Source organism: Artemia franciscana, unplaced genomic scaffold, assembly GCF_032884065.1.
Source record: "Artemia franciscana unplaced genomic scaffold, ASM3288406v1 PGA_scaffold_32, whole genome shotgun sequence".
NCBI lineage: Eukaryota > Metazoa > Arthropoda > Branchiopoda > Anostraca > Artemiidae > Artemia > Artemia franciscana.
Genome location: NW_027062665.1, coordinates 3,084,307 through 3,098,975, shown reverse-complemented (window position 1 = coordinate 3,098,975; position 14,669 = coordinate 3,084,307). Strand labels below are relative to the sequence as shown.

General features: G+C 35.4%; 1 protein-coding gene and 1 long non-coding RNA gene across 2 annotated transcripts in view; one reads left to right on the top strand and one right to left on the bottom strand.

Annotated features, from left to right (window-relative positions):
- Window positions 1–14,669, top strand: part of LOC136041659 (uncharacterized) — a 91,048-nt gene that overhangs the window by 72,405 nt on the left and 3,974 nt on the right. The window lies entirely within an intron of this gene.
- Window positions 1–14,669, bottom strand: part of LOC136041656 (uncharacterized) — a 16,278-nt gene extending 1,609 nt beyond the window's left edge. Inside the window, exons 1-2 of the mRNA XM_065726370.1 lie at window positions 11,581–14,669; window positions 8,425–8,592 (exon numbers count right to left, since the gene is read on the bottom strand). Coding sequence (XP_065582442.1) covers window positions 8,425–8,592; window positions 11,581–11,626 — 214 coding nt within the window. The 5' untranslated portion in view covers window positions 11,627–14,669. The remainder of the gene's footprint in view (window positions 1–8,424; window positions 8,593–11,580) is intronic.

The following is a 14,669-nucleotide window of genomic DNA, read 5'->3' as shown; positions in this document are numbered from 1 at the left end:
AAATACAGTTCTTATAGAATGGATACTCGTATAAACTTCAAAGAGGACTCATTTGATTGGATACTAAAAGTTCTAGTTCACTTTTCAGAGTCTATAGCGATCGGAAGGGAACTGCCCCCCCCTTCTATGCCCTTTTTTCCCAAATACATCCGATAAAAATTTTCAGATGCTGTTTGGTGAAAAATAGTTCAAAGATCATATAACAAAAACTCTGGTTTTTACACAAGCTCTCAGGGTTCGGGGGTAGGCTTTGTAAGTTATGCCCTTGGGGCAAACATGGTTCTCATGGAAGGGATGCTCGAATAAGGTTCAGAAAGGGCTCATTGGAAATTAAAAGTTCTAGTTCATTTTTTAGAGTAAAAAAAGATCGGAGGGAACCTAGACCCCCTCCCATGCCCTTTTTTCTCAAATGCAGTAGACAGAAATTTTAAGATAGCCATTTGTTATAAATAGTTCAAAGGTCAGATAACAAAACTTGGTGTAGACACGACACCCCATGGCCCGGGGACACGCGTTGTAAGTTATGCCCTTGGGCATATATGGTGCTTATGGAAGCTCGTATAAACTTCAGAGAGGGCTCATGTTTTTGGAAATTGAAAGTTGTAATTCACTTTAAAGAGTTAAAAGTGATTGGAGGACAACTAATCTCCGACTTCACGCCCTTTTCCCCCAAATGCATCAGGTAAGTAATTTAAGGTAGCTATTTTATTAAGATTAGTTCAAAGGGTCAGATAAAAAAAATTTCAGTGACGATACAACCGCCCAGGGTCCGGGGAAAGGTGTTGTAAGTTATGCCCTGGGAGTGTATATATGGTTCTTATGGAAGGGATGATGGTATAGACTTAGGAGAGGCTCACTTGTTTGTAAAGTGAAAGTTCTAGTTAACTTTTTAAGAGTAAAAAAAAGATCTGAGGGCAACTAGCTCCCCCATCCACCACAACCTATTTTCCTCAAACCCATCCGATAAGAGCTTTGAGATAGCAATTTTTTATAGTTCAAAAATTATACAACAAAAACTCCGGGATCAATACAATCCCTCAGGGTCCAGGGGCAGACGCTGTGTGTTATGTCCTTGGGGAATATATGGCTGTTTTGAAAGGAATGCTCGTATAGACTTCAGAAAGAGCTCATTTTGTTGGAAATTGAATGTTCTAGTCGAGTTTTCAAGAGTAAAAAGAGATCGGAGGGTAAATAGCCCGACCCATCCCCATTCTTCCCAAAATGCATCCGATAAACTTTTTAAGATAGTCATTGATAGTCATTTGATCAGATAAAAAAAAAATCCGGTGTCGATACAATAGTCCCGGGCCCGGGGGCAGGCGTTGTAAGTTATGCCCAGGGAGCATATATGGGTCTTATGAAAGGGATGCTCGTATAAACTTCTAAGAAGCTCATTTGATTGAAAACTGAAATTTTTAGTTCACTTTTTAAGAGTAAAAAAAGATTGAAGGGCAACTAGTCCCCCCTCCACGCCCCTTTTTCCTCAAACCCATCCGACAAGAACTTTGAAAAAGCCATTTAAAAAAAATAGTTGAAAGATCATATAACAAAAACTCTGGAGTTGACACAACCCCACAAGACCTGGAGGCAGGCGTTGTAGGATGTGCTCTGGGGGCATATATATTTCTTATGGAAGGGAACCTAAAATAAAATTCAGAGAGAGTTCATTTGAATGGCATTTGAAAGTTCTAGTTCACTTTTTAATGTTCAAAAGAGATGGGAGGGCAACTAGTCCCCCAACGCCCTTTTTACCCCAAACCCAACCGATACGAATTTTGAGACAGGAATTTTTTCTTAAATAGTTCAAAGGTCAGAAGAAAAAACTCCGGTATGAACACAACCCACTAGGCCCCGATGGGCGAGCGTTGTAAGTTAAGCCCCGAGGGCAAATATGGGTTTTACGTAAGGGATGCTCATGTAAACTTTAGATAGGGCTAGTTTGATTGGAAATTAAAAGTTCTATTTCGTTTTTTCCAGATTCAGAAGACATCGGAGGGTTACTAGCCCCGCCCCTCCCATGTCCTTTTTTCCCAAATGCAGCATATAAAAATTTTGAGATAGCCATTTTGTTAAAAATAGTTCAAAGGTAAGATAAAAAAAAACTTCGGCGTCGTCAAAACCCTACAGGGCCCGGGGGAGACGTTTTATATTACACCCTGGGGGCATATATGGTTCTTATTGAAGGAATACTTGTATGAACTTCAGAAACGGCTCATGTAATTGGAAACTGAAAGTTGTAGTACACTTCAAAGAGTCAAAAGTGATCAGAACGCATCTAGTCTCCGCCCCAAACCCTTTTTCCCAGAAATGCATCAGATAAAATTTTTGAAAGTCATTTTGTTAAAAATAGTACCAAAGTCAGATAACAAAATTTCCAGACATGACAAACCCCCCAGGGGCAGGCGTTGTAAGTTATGCCCTTGGGGTATTTATGGTACTTGTGGAAGGAATGCTGACATAAACTTTAGAGAGGGCTCATTTACTAAAACATCCGGGGCCCGGGGGCAGGCGTTGTAAGTTATGACCTGGGGGCATATATGGTTCACATGGAGGGGATACTCGTATAAACTTCAGAGAGGCCTCAGTTGTTTGGAAAGTGAAAGGTCTAGTTCAATTTTTAGGAGTCAAAAGAGATCGGAAGACAACTAGCCCCCCTCCCCCCGACCACACCTTTTTTCTCCAAATGCATCAGAATTTTCTTTTTTTTAAATAGTCGTTTTGTTGAAAATGATTTAAAAGTTAGATAGCAAAAACTCTGGTGTCGAGGCAACCCCAGAGGGCCCAGGGACAGTCATTGTCACTTTTGCCCTGGGGCATCTATGGCTCTTACGGAAGAAATATTCGCATAAACTTCAGAGAGGGCTCATTTGATTGAAAATCGAAAGTTCAACCCCCCACCTCTTTTTACACAAACCCTTCCGATTAAAATTTTGATAGCCATTTTCTTAAAAATAGTTCAAAAATCAGATAACAAAAACTCCGGTGTCGAGACAGCCACCCAGGACCCCGGGGCAGGCGTTGTAAATTATGCCCTGGGGGCTTATGGAAGGGATGCTCGTATAAACTTTAGAGTAGGCTCATTTGATTGGAGATTGAAAGTTCTAGTTCAATTTTGATAGGCAGCGCTATAGCATTGCCTATAGCAAAGGCTATACGATTCGAATGTTTTGGTATTTATTTTTCCAAAAGGCACTTCATATGTAAGGGGTCGTCGCATAAACTTTAAAGGGGGCTCATTCAATTGGAAATCGAAACTTCCCTTTTTAAGAGTCAAAAGTGATCGGTGGGCAACTACCCCCCCCCCCCCCCCGCAACGCTCTTTTTTCCGAAATACATCCGATAAAAATTTTGAGACAGCCATTTTGTTAAAGATAGTTCAAAGATAATATAATATAAACTCGGGTGTAGACACAAGACCCCCCCCCACGGTCCGGGGGAAGGCGTTGTAAGTTGTGTCATGACGCATATATGGTTCTTATGGAATGGATGCTCGTATAAACTTTAGAGAGGGCTCATTTCATCAGAAATTGAAAGTTCTAGTTCACTTTTTAAGAGTCAGAAGAGATGGGAGGGTAATTGGTCCCCTCCCCTCCACGGCCTTTTTTTCCCAAACCCATCCGAGGAATTTGTGATAGCCACTTATAAAAGTAGTTCAAACATCATACAACGAAAACTCCAGGATCAACACAACCCCCCAGGGCCTGAGGGCAGGCGTTGTAAGTCATACCCTGGGGATACATACGGTTTTTATGGAAAGGATGCTCGTACAAACTTCAGAGAGGCGTCATTTGAAATTTCTAGTTCAGTTTATGAGAGTCATAAGAGATTGGAGGGCAGCTAGCCCCCAAGCTTTTTTTCCCCCAAACCCATTCGATAAAAATTTGAAAGAGCCATTTTGTTAAAAAATAGTTCAAAGATCAGATAAGCAAACCTACGGTGTCGATACAACCCCCAAGGCCTGAGGGCAGGCGTTGTAAGTTATGCCCCGGGGAAGTATAAAGTTATTATGGAAGGGATGCTCATATAAACTTCATAGAGAGCACATTTGATTGGAAATTTAAAGTTCTGGTTCACTTTTTAAGAGTCAAAAGAGATCGGAGGGCAACTAGACCCCCACACCCTTTGTTCCCAAACCCATCCGATTCAAACTTTGAAATAGCCATTTTTTTTAAAACAGTTCAAAAATTAGATAACAAAAACTCCAGTGTCGACAAAACAACTCAGGGCCCGGGGCAGACGTTGTAAGTTATATCGATGGGGCATTTATGGTTCTTATTAAAGGAATGCTCGTCTAGTCTTCAGAGAGGCCTCTCCCCATGCCCCTCATGGGCATCAGAGCTTTGAGATAGCCCTTTTTTGAATTGAAAAGGGAATAGTTGTGAGAAAAGTCAAGTCATGGCCAATTGTAGAAAAAGCCAAGACAGATTGTTCAATTAAAAGGGCATCAGAGCTTTGAAATAGTCCTTTTTTAAAAATAGTTCAAAGATTATATAACGAAAACTCTGGGGTCAACACAATCCCTCAGGGCCTGGGAACAGGCGTGAATTACACCCTTGGGACATATATCGTTGTTTTGGAAGGGGCACTCGTATAAACTTCAGAAAATGCTCATTAGATTAGAAATTGAAAGTTCTATCTCAGTTTGTCTATGTGGTTCTTATGAAAGGAAAGCTCAAACATTCTTCGAAGAGGGCTCATTTCAATGGAAATTGAAAGTCCTGGTTCACTTTTTAGGAGTCAAAAGAGATAGAAACGCAGCTAGTCCCCCACCCCCATACCCATCCGATACAAATTTTAAGATACTCATTTTTTTATTAAACAGTTCAAAGGTCGGATAACAAAACTCCGGTGTTACACAACCCCCAGGACCCCAAGCAGGCGTTGTAAGTTAAATCCATGGTGCATATATGGTTCTTATGAAAGGGATGTTCGTATAAACTTCAAAGAGGGACCATTTGGTTGGAAACTGAAAGTTCTAGTTAACTTTTTAAGAGTAAAAAAGAGAACGGAAGGCAACTAGTCCCCCCATTGCCCTTTTTCAAAAAAGAATGAAATCGAATGATTTTTTCCAATCAAATGATTACCACGGGATTCATTCGATTGGAAATCGAAACTAGATTGGAAATTAAAAATCAATACTGGGGTGGAGGAAAAATGTTTACCCCCGTGTTGAACTCAAATAGATGGATGCTGCAATGAGTAGTTAATATTAATACTCATCAGAATCTAGAAAAATGGCTGCACCCACATAAAGAAGACATGGACTTAGTATTAGTTTCTAATAGTTCTAATAATCTCTTTGATTCTACTTTAGCTTGTCATATATTTAATAACCCCAGTCATACAATGCTTTTTGAAAAATCTTGTTTTATTAGTAGTGCAGCTACCCCCCCCCCCCGTGGCACTTTTTTCTCCAAACAAGTTTCATTGAAATTTGGAAACAAACATTCTGTTCAAGAAGTTCAAAGAATAATTAACAATGCCTCTATGCTTGACAAAAAAAACCCAGAGTCAAGGGACAAGGGTTGTGGGTTATCCTTTAGGGGTATATAAGGTTATATAGAATGATTAGTCGTATGAACTTTGGATGGGGTTCATTTAATGAGAATTTTTAGTGTCAAAACTTATTGGGAGGCAACCAGACTCCTCATTTCCCAAAACGCATCCAATCAAAATTTGGAGACAGCTATGTTGTTCAAAATTGTTGAAAGGTCCAGTAATTATGCCTTGGAGGATGCCAAAACCCCCACAGCCATCAGGGCAAGGGCTTTAAGCTAGGTAATTCTTTCATTGTTTACATATGGTATATATTATTGAGCAAGATTGGTATATTACTTTCCAAAAGATGAAAAGCATTCAGGTGAGCCTTTCCCAGAATGTTGAGGGGAGTGTCCATGTAAATCAATAGACTTTATGTGCATGCGGGTTGTCAAATAGGTGTAACTCAAAAATGACTAAGTATACTTATTTGGTATTTTCAGGAAATGATAAATGTCATGATAAATTAACAAAACAGCCAATATTTGCACGCTACTACTGTAACTACCACTACCACTTCTGCTACCACAACTATTATTAATCCTGCTCAAACAGTCAAAATACCCCGTCTGTATGCAGGTTGTAATAAGGGCATGTCGGCAGTATCTTAAAAATAATTTTGTGTGTTTAGTTGAAAGTTGCAAAGCTTGTTGTGGGTGATGTTGAACAAACGAAAAGACAATATTTGCATCCTAATGCTACTGCTTCTACTCATACTACTACTACTACTATTAAAGCTACGGCTACTACTATTAATTCTACTGCTACTACAACTTTTGCTACTACACAAGCTAAGGGTATTAAGGATAAGCTCTAAAGAATTAATTAGGCAGATATGGAGATAAATCATAACAAACTATAAGTATGTAGATTGTCAAGGTGGTAACAAAGCAATATCTGAAGAACGGCTTACATTATTTATTAATACCTTTCCAGTCAAGTTTTGGCGAATTTTGAAGTAATTAGAAGCCACTATGTACATAATTCAATACTACTTCTACGCTTACTATAACTACTTATTACTATACTATTACTATACTACTATTATATACTTACTACTATATATACTATAGTATACTACTTACTACTATATATATACTATATATACTATATATATAGTATATACTTATATACTAGTATTATTATATACTATACTACTATTACTATAACTATCATAGCTATTAATATCATTAAAACTTTTAAAGGAGCTATTTTGACATGAAAATCAAACGTTCTAGAGCCATTTTTAAGAGAAACAAAATTTACAAGAAACAACCGAGTCAAACTCAAAATAAGCAGAAATTAACATGAATAGAGCTGATAAAGTCCATACCTTCTCAAGACCCGAACATAATTTATGCTTCACTGAAAAAAAAACATTTCAAATGTTTTCACTTTTTTAACTTTAAAAATTATAAAGACTTTAAGAATAAGCACCGGCATAATTATGTGCATTAAACTGACGAAACATATTTATTTGTGTTTTAAATAGTAAAGTACAAATTATGTTGTGGTTTGAGAAGGCATAAGGGTTGTCAGCCCTACTCATGCTAATTTCTGATTATTTTTAGTTTGAATCAGTTACCGATGAATCAAGAAAACATAAAACAAATAAACAAAAGAGTGTTCACATTCTTCCTCCATATTCCATAGTTGCAGCAATCCAGATTAAAAGAAAATTCATGTCGTGTGTTTTTTTATTGTTTAGTAATTGATTCAACTACTCCGTATATGAAATGGGTTGTCCCCTCCGCAATTCCTCGCTCTTTACGCTAAAGTTTGACTCTTTGCCACAATTCTACTTTTTAAAACAATTAAAAGCTTTAGCGTAAAGAGCGAGGAATTGCGGAGGGGACAACCCATTTCATATACGGAGTAATTTCTGTTCGTTTTAAGTTTTAATTTCGCTCCTTACTTTCAGCTAAAAAAAATTAGTTTTTTTTATTTAATTATTTGAAGAAAAGAACTGGGAAAACAGTTTTCTAAGACAAACAAGGAAGTTTTACATAAGAATTGTTTCTGAGATCATGGTTATCTTCAGGGATGTGGAGTTAAACAGTTCCACAAAATGATGTAATTTTAAGCATTAATCGGATTACGCTGCAGTTTTTAATCCGTAATGATCCAGATAATTAAGAAGGACAAGTTTAAAGAGTCTACAAAAGCAAATGTTTTCCAAAGTCTGTTCTACCTGCAACACCTTCAGCAATGAGAGACTTGGTACCTGCCATAGCTCAAAATTCTGACGGAGTCATTCTTACAAATTTGAGGGGAGAGTTGGCGGGGGGGGGGATGTGACAATAAATACCTCCTGGATACACCTAGAGTTTCATACCTGGATAGAACATGAATTTCATCTTTATTATTAAAATCCAATGTGACTGGTTATATTCTTCTAGATGTGTATTTAAAATAAATCGTTCTGAAGCAGAAAACCACTAAAATAGATCCCTCAACTCATTTCTGAATTTTCCATATGCAACTCTTTATTTACATATTAATATATCTGATTTAAATATTAATTACATCATTTGTAACACTCGCATATTATTAAATATATTTACATACTATTTATATCTATTACATACACCTGGTATATATATATATATTAATTTATATAGAGAGATATACAATATAAAAGTGAATTGTCAAAACTATACAGAGATCTAGAGATTTATGGCTTATTATCAGGTTTTCTCAAAAACAATATTTGCCCAACTACTTTCAAGACAATATTTGAAAACGTTCATGTAAGACCACAAAAACAGTTCGGTAAACATACACAAACAAGTTGTATCTTAAGATTAAGTCCCTTTGTCTAACTTTTGTTGCATAAAATAATAACTGATACCTTGGAATCTAAAATGACAAAAATATGAGATGTACCTTTATTGTCAGGACATGCGGCTTCCAATCCCAGGGTGTCATATTCAAACTTATGTGGTCCTGAATCGCCGGGTAAAGAAAGGAAAGGAACATCTTCATGTTTTAGAGACAAGAGGTTTGGAATGCAAGAGGTCTTCTCACTGTCATCTGGTAAAGCATCATCAACTTCTAAAACAAAATTTAAATCAAACAGACATAGAAAATATTCAGAATTAAAGCTTACCAAACAAATCCAACTATTTTTTCTTTTAGTTATGTTAAATAATAAAAAATATACAGCCACTACATGAATATTCAACATACATATATACATTAAATCAGATGTATATGCAGGTTTTTTTCACAAAACGTTTTTAAAATCTGCCTCTTACAAAGACTAAGAAAACCTGAAACATTCAAAAAAATTCAGAATTATTCAGAATTAAAGCTTACTAAGCAAATCCAAATGCTTTTTCTTTTAGTTATGTTCAAAAAAAATATACAGATGTTACTTGTATATTCAATATATGTATATATATTTAATCAGATGTATTTGCAGGTTTTTTCTCAAATTGTTTTGACAATATGCTTTTATAAAGCAAAAGACTGAAACGTTCAACCGAATTCATGGAAATCCATTAAAATAGCAGGTCTTGGATTAGCATAAATCAACAGTAACAAGAGCTAACAGCTCATATGGCACCTGTGACGAGGTTGGAAGAGCCAAGAGCCAAGAGCTCATATGGCTTGAGCTCTAGTAAAATTCTAAGAATCAATAGATTCCATTAAAAGGAAAATCAGACGCTTAATGACATTCAGGAGTTAAAAAAAGAGCTCTGAGACACAAGTTTGTTCTAAATATCAAAATTTGTTAAGATCTGATGACCCACCTTTGAGTTAAAAATACCTGATTCTTTCTAATTTTTCCTCTCCTTTCAAACCCCCCCCCCCGGATGGTCAAATCAGGGAAAAAAATCTTTCTCGAGTCAATTTGTGCAGGTCCCTGACATACCTACCAATTTTCATCATCCTAGCACATCCAGAAGAACCAAACTCACAAAAGTACTGGACCCCCCCCCAAAAAAAAACTCTCTCAAAGAGAGTGGATCCAGTCCGGTTACGTAAATCACGTATCTACATTATTTACTTATTCTACCCACCTAGTTTCATCCCAATCTCTCCACTCTAAGCATTTTCCAAGATTTCTGGTTTCCCCACCCAACTCCCCAAAGTGTAACCAGATCTGGTCAGGATTTACAATAAGAACTTTGAGACATGAGTTCCTTCTAAATATCAAATTTCATTAAGATCTGGTCACACGTTCTTAAGTTAAAAATATTTCAATTTTTCTGAATTAACAATCCCCCCAACTCCCCCAAAGAGAGTGGATCCCTTCCAATTATGTCAATCACGTATCTAAAACTTTTGCTTATTCTTCCCATCAAGTTTCATCCCAATCTTTCCACTTTATGTGTTTTCCAAGATTTCTGTTTCCCCCTTCCAGCCTCCTATGCCCCCGGATCCAATTCAAAATGAAAATGGAGCATCTGAGACATAAGATCTTTCTATATATCAAGTTTCATTAAGATCTGATCACCCATTCGTAATATATAGAAACCTCAATTTTCATATTTTCCAAGATTTCCAGTTTTCCCCTCAAACTCCCCCCAATGTCACCAAATCTGGACTTGATTTAAAACCAGAGCTTTGAAGCACAAGATCCTTCTAAATATCAAATTTCATAAAGATCTGATCAACTATTTGTAAGTTACAAATGCCTCATATTTTCTAATTTTTCTCAATTACCCCCCCCCAACTCCCCCAAAGAGATCGGATCCTTTCCAGTTATTTCAATCACGTATCTAGGACTATTGCTTAGTTTTTCTACCAAGTTTCATCCCGATCCCCCCACTCTAAGCCATTTTCACGATTTCTGCCCCCCCCAACTCCCCCTGATGATAAAGGATCCAGTCAGGATTTAGAATAATAGATCTGAGTTACAAGGTCCTTATAAATATGAAATTTCATTAAGATCCTATCACTCCTTTGTAAGCTACAAATATCTATTTTTTCAGAATTAACACACACCCCCCAACTCCCTCAAAGAGAGCAGATCCATTCGGGTTATTTCAATCACATATCTAGGACCTGTGTTTGTTTCTCCCACCTAGTTTCATCCCAATCACTCCAACTCTAAGCCTTTTTCAAGATTTTAGGTCCCCCCTAACTCCCCCAATATCACGTGATCCAGTCGGGATTTAAAATAAGAGCTCTGAGACACAATATTCTTCTAAATGTAAAATTTCATTAAAATCCAATCACCCACTTGTCAGTTGAAAATCTTCAAATTTTTCCAAATTAACTGTCCCCCCCCCCAGATGGTCGAATCGGGAAGAGCAACTATTTCTAATTTAATTTGGTCTGGTTCCTGATACGCCTGCCAAATTTCATTGTCCTAGCTTATCTGGAAGTACTGAAACTAGCAAAACCAGGACAGACAGACAGACAGACCAACCAACAGAATTTGCAATTGCTAAATGTCACTTGGTTAATACTAAGTGCCATAATTAATTGAGTAAAAAAAATGACAACTCAATAATTAAACAAAGATAAAGAAAATAAATCTTTTTAATCAAACAAACAAAGAACCTTTTTGACATAGTTAGATGTACCCAAAATACCAATCAATTGGGGTTTTCTGCGTCAAGCAGAATAGTTCCCAAAATGTAAAAAAAACAAATGCAGCCTCCCAAAGTTGAGCAGCTGAATTCAACTAACTTTATCTCTCTCTTACATATTTTTAGCTTAACATTCCCATCTGAGTTCAATATTACCTGTATTATATTTATAAAAGATCTTGCTGCCTCACTAATACCACACTTTTGTCATAGCATTTTGCTCATCATACCTAAGCACAAGAGAGAGTGAGAGAAAATTATTCTTGCCAGATGATTAATTGAGTTTATATATGTAGAAAACACACATTAAAGTTTCACAAAATTGCCACTGTTTGTAATAATTCAGCTCTTAATGGTAAGATCCAAGTGCATATGCTGATACACTTTTTTATACTTAGTACCACTTAATGAGTAAGAAGGATAAAAAGTGAAAATTATTTTCTAGAGCAAAGCAGATTCCATTTTACTCTGTTACATAGAATATAACTATATAACTTACCTTTTTTGATTAAAAAACCCTCAGAAATTGTGATGAGTTCCGCCATATTCAGAACTTGAGGCAAATCTATAGAAGATTGTGGAATCAAGTTAATGCAATTTTGAAAAGAATACTATTATGATCAATACTTGAATACACTGATCTGATTTTATTAAAGAAACTAGTTGGAGAAGTCTCTGAAAAAAACAAAAGCTGTAATGATTGATGAATAATAATGACTTTCAACCACTGTAACCACAACTGTCAGCTTATCATAACACAGTTAAAAAAAATGGGTTCAAATCCTTAAACAGTCAAGAGCATTGGAAATGTGATGAGTTTTGTTTTGTTTTTTAAAGGAGAGAGAGCTAAAATTCTAAAATCATCGTTCTGATATAACTTTTCAAAGCACTTTTTGAGCTCTTAAAATGACAAATTTTCAATAAAAGTATGAGTTATTGGTTGTTTTAGACAAAATAATACTACATTTTCTCATTGCCAAAATTATTTATAGTTAGATTAGGTCAAAAAGTGCTTAAATTTGAATTTGTAATTTGTTTGAATTTGAAGTGCTTAAATTTGAATTGTGTGCTTAAATTTGAATAGGCTAGAAGCAACAATTATATTTGTAAAGAGCATAAAAAAAGGCATCAAATGGTATATTCACCATTTATTTTATATTTTATATATTTTTTATTGGTAAGTCAATTATATGAACTGTGATACAATTACCCAATATGTTTAGATATATATAAAATTAAATTAAAAAAACTAAAAAATTTAGATAAATCAAATAAATCATACACAAAATACAATAAAGACACAAAACTTATAGAACATTATGCAAATTGTATTTTTTAAATACTTAAGTCAATAGGGATACAGCCCTTCTATGGGACCACTTAGGGGACTTGCACAACTCAGAATTGTACTCATTGCAAAATGCTTTAAAATTAAACTTTGAAGTACATTTCTTTGTACATCATATTTCCTACACTTCATCAGCCTATGTCTAACACATAAAACTTATTCAAAATATCATAGAAAGGAGAACTAAGTCTGCCCTTTTTATGCAAAACTGAATGAGTTTTTGCATGACCTGTCCTTAATCTAAAAATAGTAGGAGCAACATATCCAATATCATGTACCAGTCCATCAGATGGTAGCCTATATCATTCCCCATACACTCTAATGACCTAATAATTTGATGAATAGGCCTGCTATAAACTATATCACAACTAGGGTCATGTTCATTCATCAGGTATTTAAGGGTCGATGCAGAGGGCTTGATGAGATACACACAAATCAGGCTAATCCCAATTTACAGACTTTTGAGATTTGCTTTTTTCTTTACTGTGAGTGTAGTTCAATTGATTAGGCAATTGTTTGCCTAATCCGCAATCCCTCTTTGCCACAATTCTACTTTTTAAAACAATTAAAAACTTTAACGTAAAGAGCGAGGGATTGCGGAGGGGACAACCCATTTCAGATACGGAGTAATTTCTGTTCGTTTTAAGTTTTAATGTCGCTCCTTACTTTCAGCTAAAAAAATTAGTTTTTTTATTTAATTATTAGGAAGGAGTTTCAAATCTGTCAAAACATTCCAAAGGAGATGTTTCTCAAATTTAAATAAACAGACAAGTCTTTTAAAGACCTTTAGAACTCAATAAGGAACGTGCTCCTTTAGATAAACGGTAGCAATCACCTCCCTCCATATTTGTCTTTTCGTAACACCTATTAGTGTACTCAATAAAACCCAGCAATGTCAGAACAATAGCTGTAAGACCAATGGGTATCACAATAACAAAGAAAACTTTTGTGCTTTGTGCTCAGTAGAACAAACAAGAAGTTGCGACTCAGTTCATTTGGGGGGGTGAGTACTTCTTACAAGTACCTCAAAGCATTTAAATTAGACCCAGAAGGACAAAATTTAAACAATAGAAGCCACAATTAATGTAAATGCCAGTTTATTTTCCTTTATGTTTTCCTGTTTATGGGCAGGGGTATCACAACGGGGAGGGGCGGGAACTCACACTTTTTGCTATTCGGTGACATCTGGACCAAAAGTCCGAAATTATACTGAATTCAAGAGATAAAGCAAACTCGCTACAGAGAAATCTAGAGTCATAATTTGTGATCCGAATTCGATATGAATTCAAAACTCCAGTAATAGAGGTCTAAAATTCAGAGGTACAATCTTCTAATTCTGCGAAAGAAGTCTTTTCGTGATAGGTCTAGTTATTAATTGTAATTAAATATGAATCAAAATCAAAAATCGTACCGTAAATTTGAAAAAAAAAATTAGTTGAATTTAGGTTTTATTCCTCTCTTTTTTTTCCGAAAATCCAAGTCAATTTTCGGGAGATATGGTAAAATGCGAAATTCAATAACTTTATTTTTTTATAGTTTTGGCTAAATTAAAAAATAACAGTGTCAAAGAAAAATTAAGAGGAGCACTGAAACGGAATTTCATCGATATCAGAATAAAAACTGGACAAAACCATAATTTAGTCTGCAATAAGTGCTTCTAAAACAAACAGAAGATAGAAAATGCACAACATTTGATTGCAACAGATTTGACAGACTTTTGGCATATTTTTCATATGAAATACTAACGATATTGCAAATATAACAATCTCTTGGTCTTCAAAATAGAAGCTTTGGAATTTTTAATAAATAGAATAAAAAGACATTTCTTTTATGATATAGGATTGATTGATTTCAAGGAAAGGTCTTAACCCTATATTGCATTTACAGCTAATTCAATAATTGTTATTAGTTAACTTTAATTTAATTGAAAATAAACCTGGAATTAAAAATTTTATGGGGTAGCTCAGTAAATTTTCCACGAATAGGTAAAAAGAAACAAAAATATAGAAAATAAATTCTTCAGAATTATAGTTTGAAGTAGTTAACGCAGTTTCATGTAGCAAATGGTTGATTGTTTTACTTCTATATTACCAAACAATTGAAAACAAATATGTAAATTCATCAGGCCTCATTTTCAACAAAAATTCGCACAAATTCCTTTCTATGACTCAACAATCTTCCGCAACTAAATTAGAAAACATACAGCTTTTAGCTTTTACTTTTTACGTCCAATTTAACTG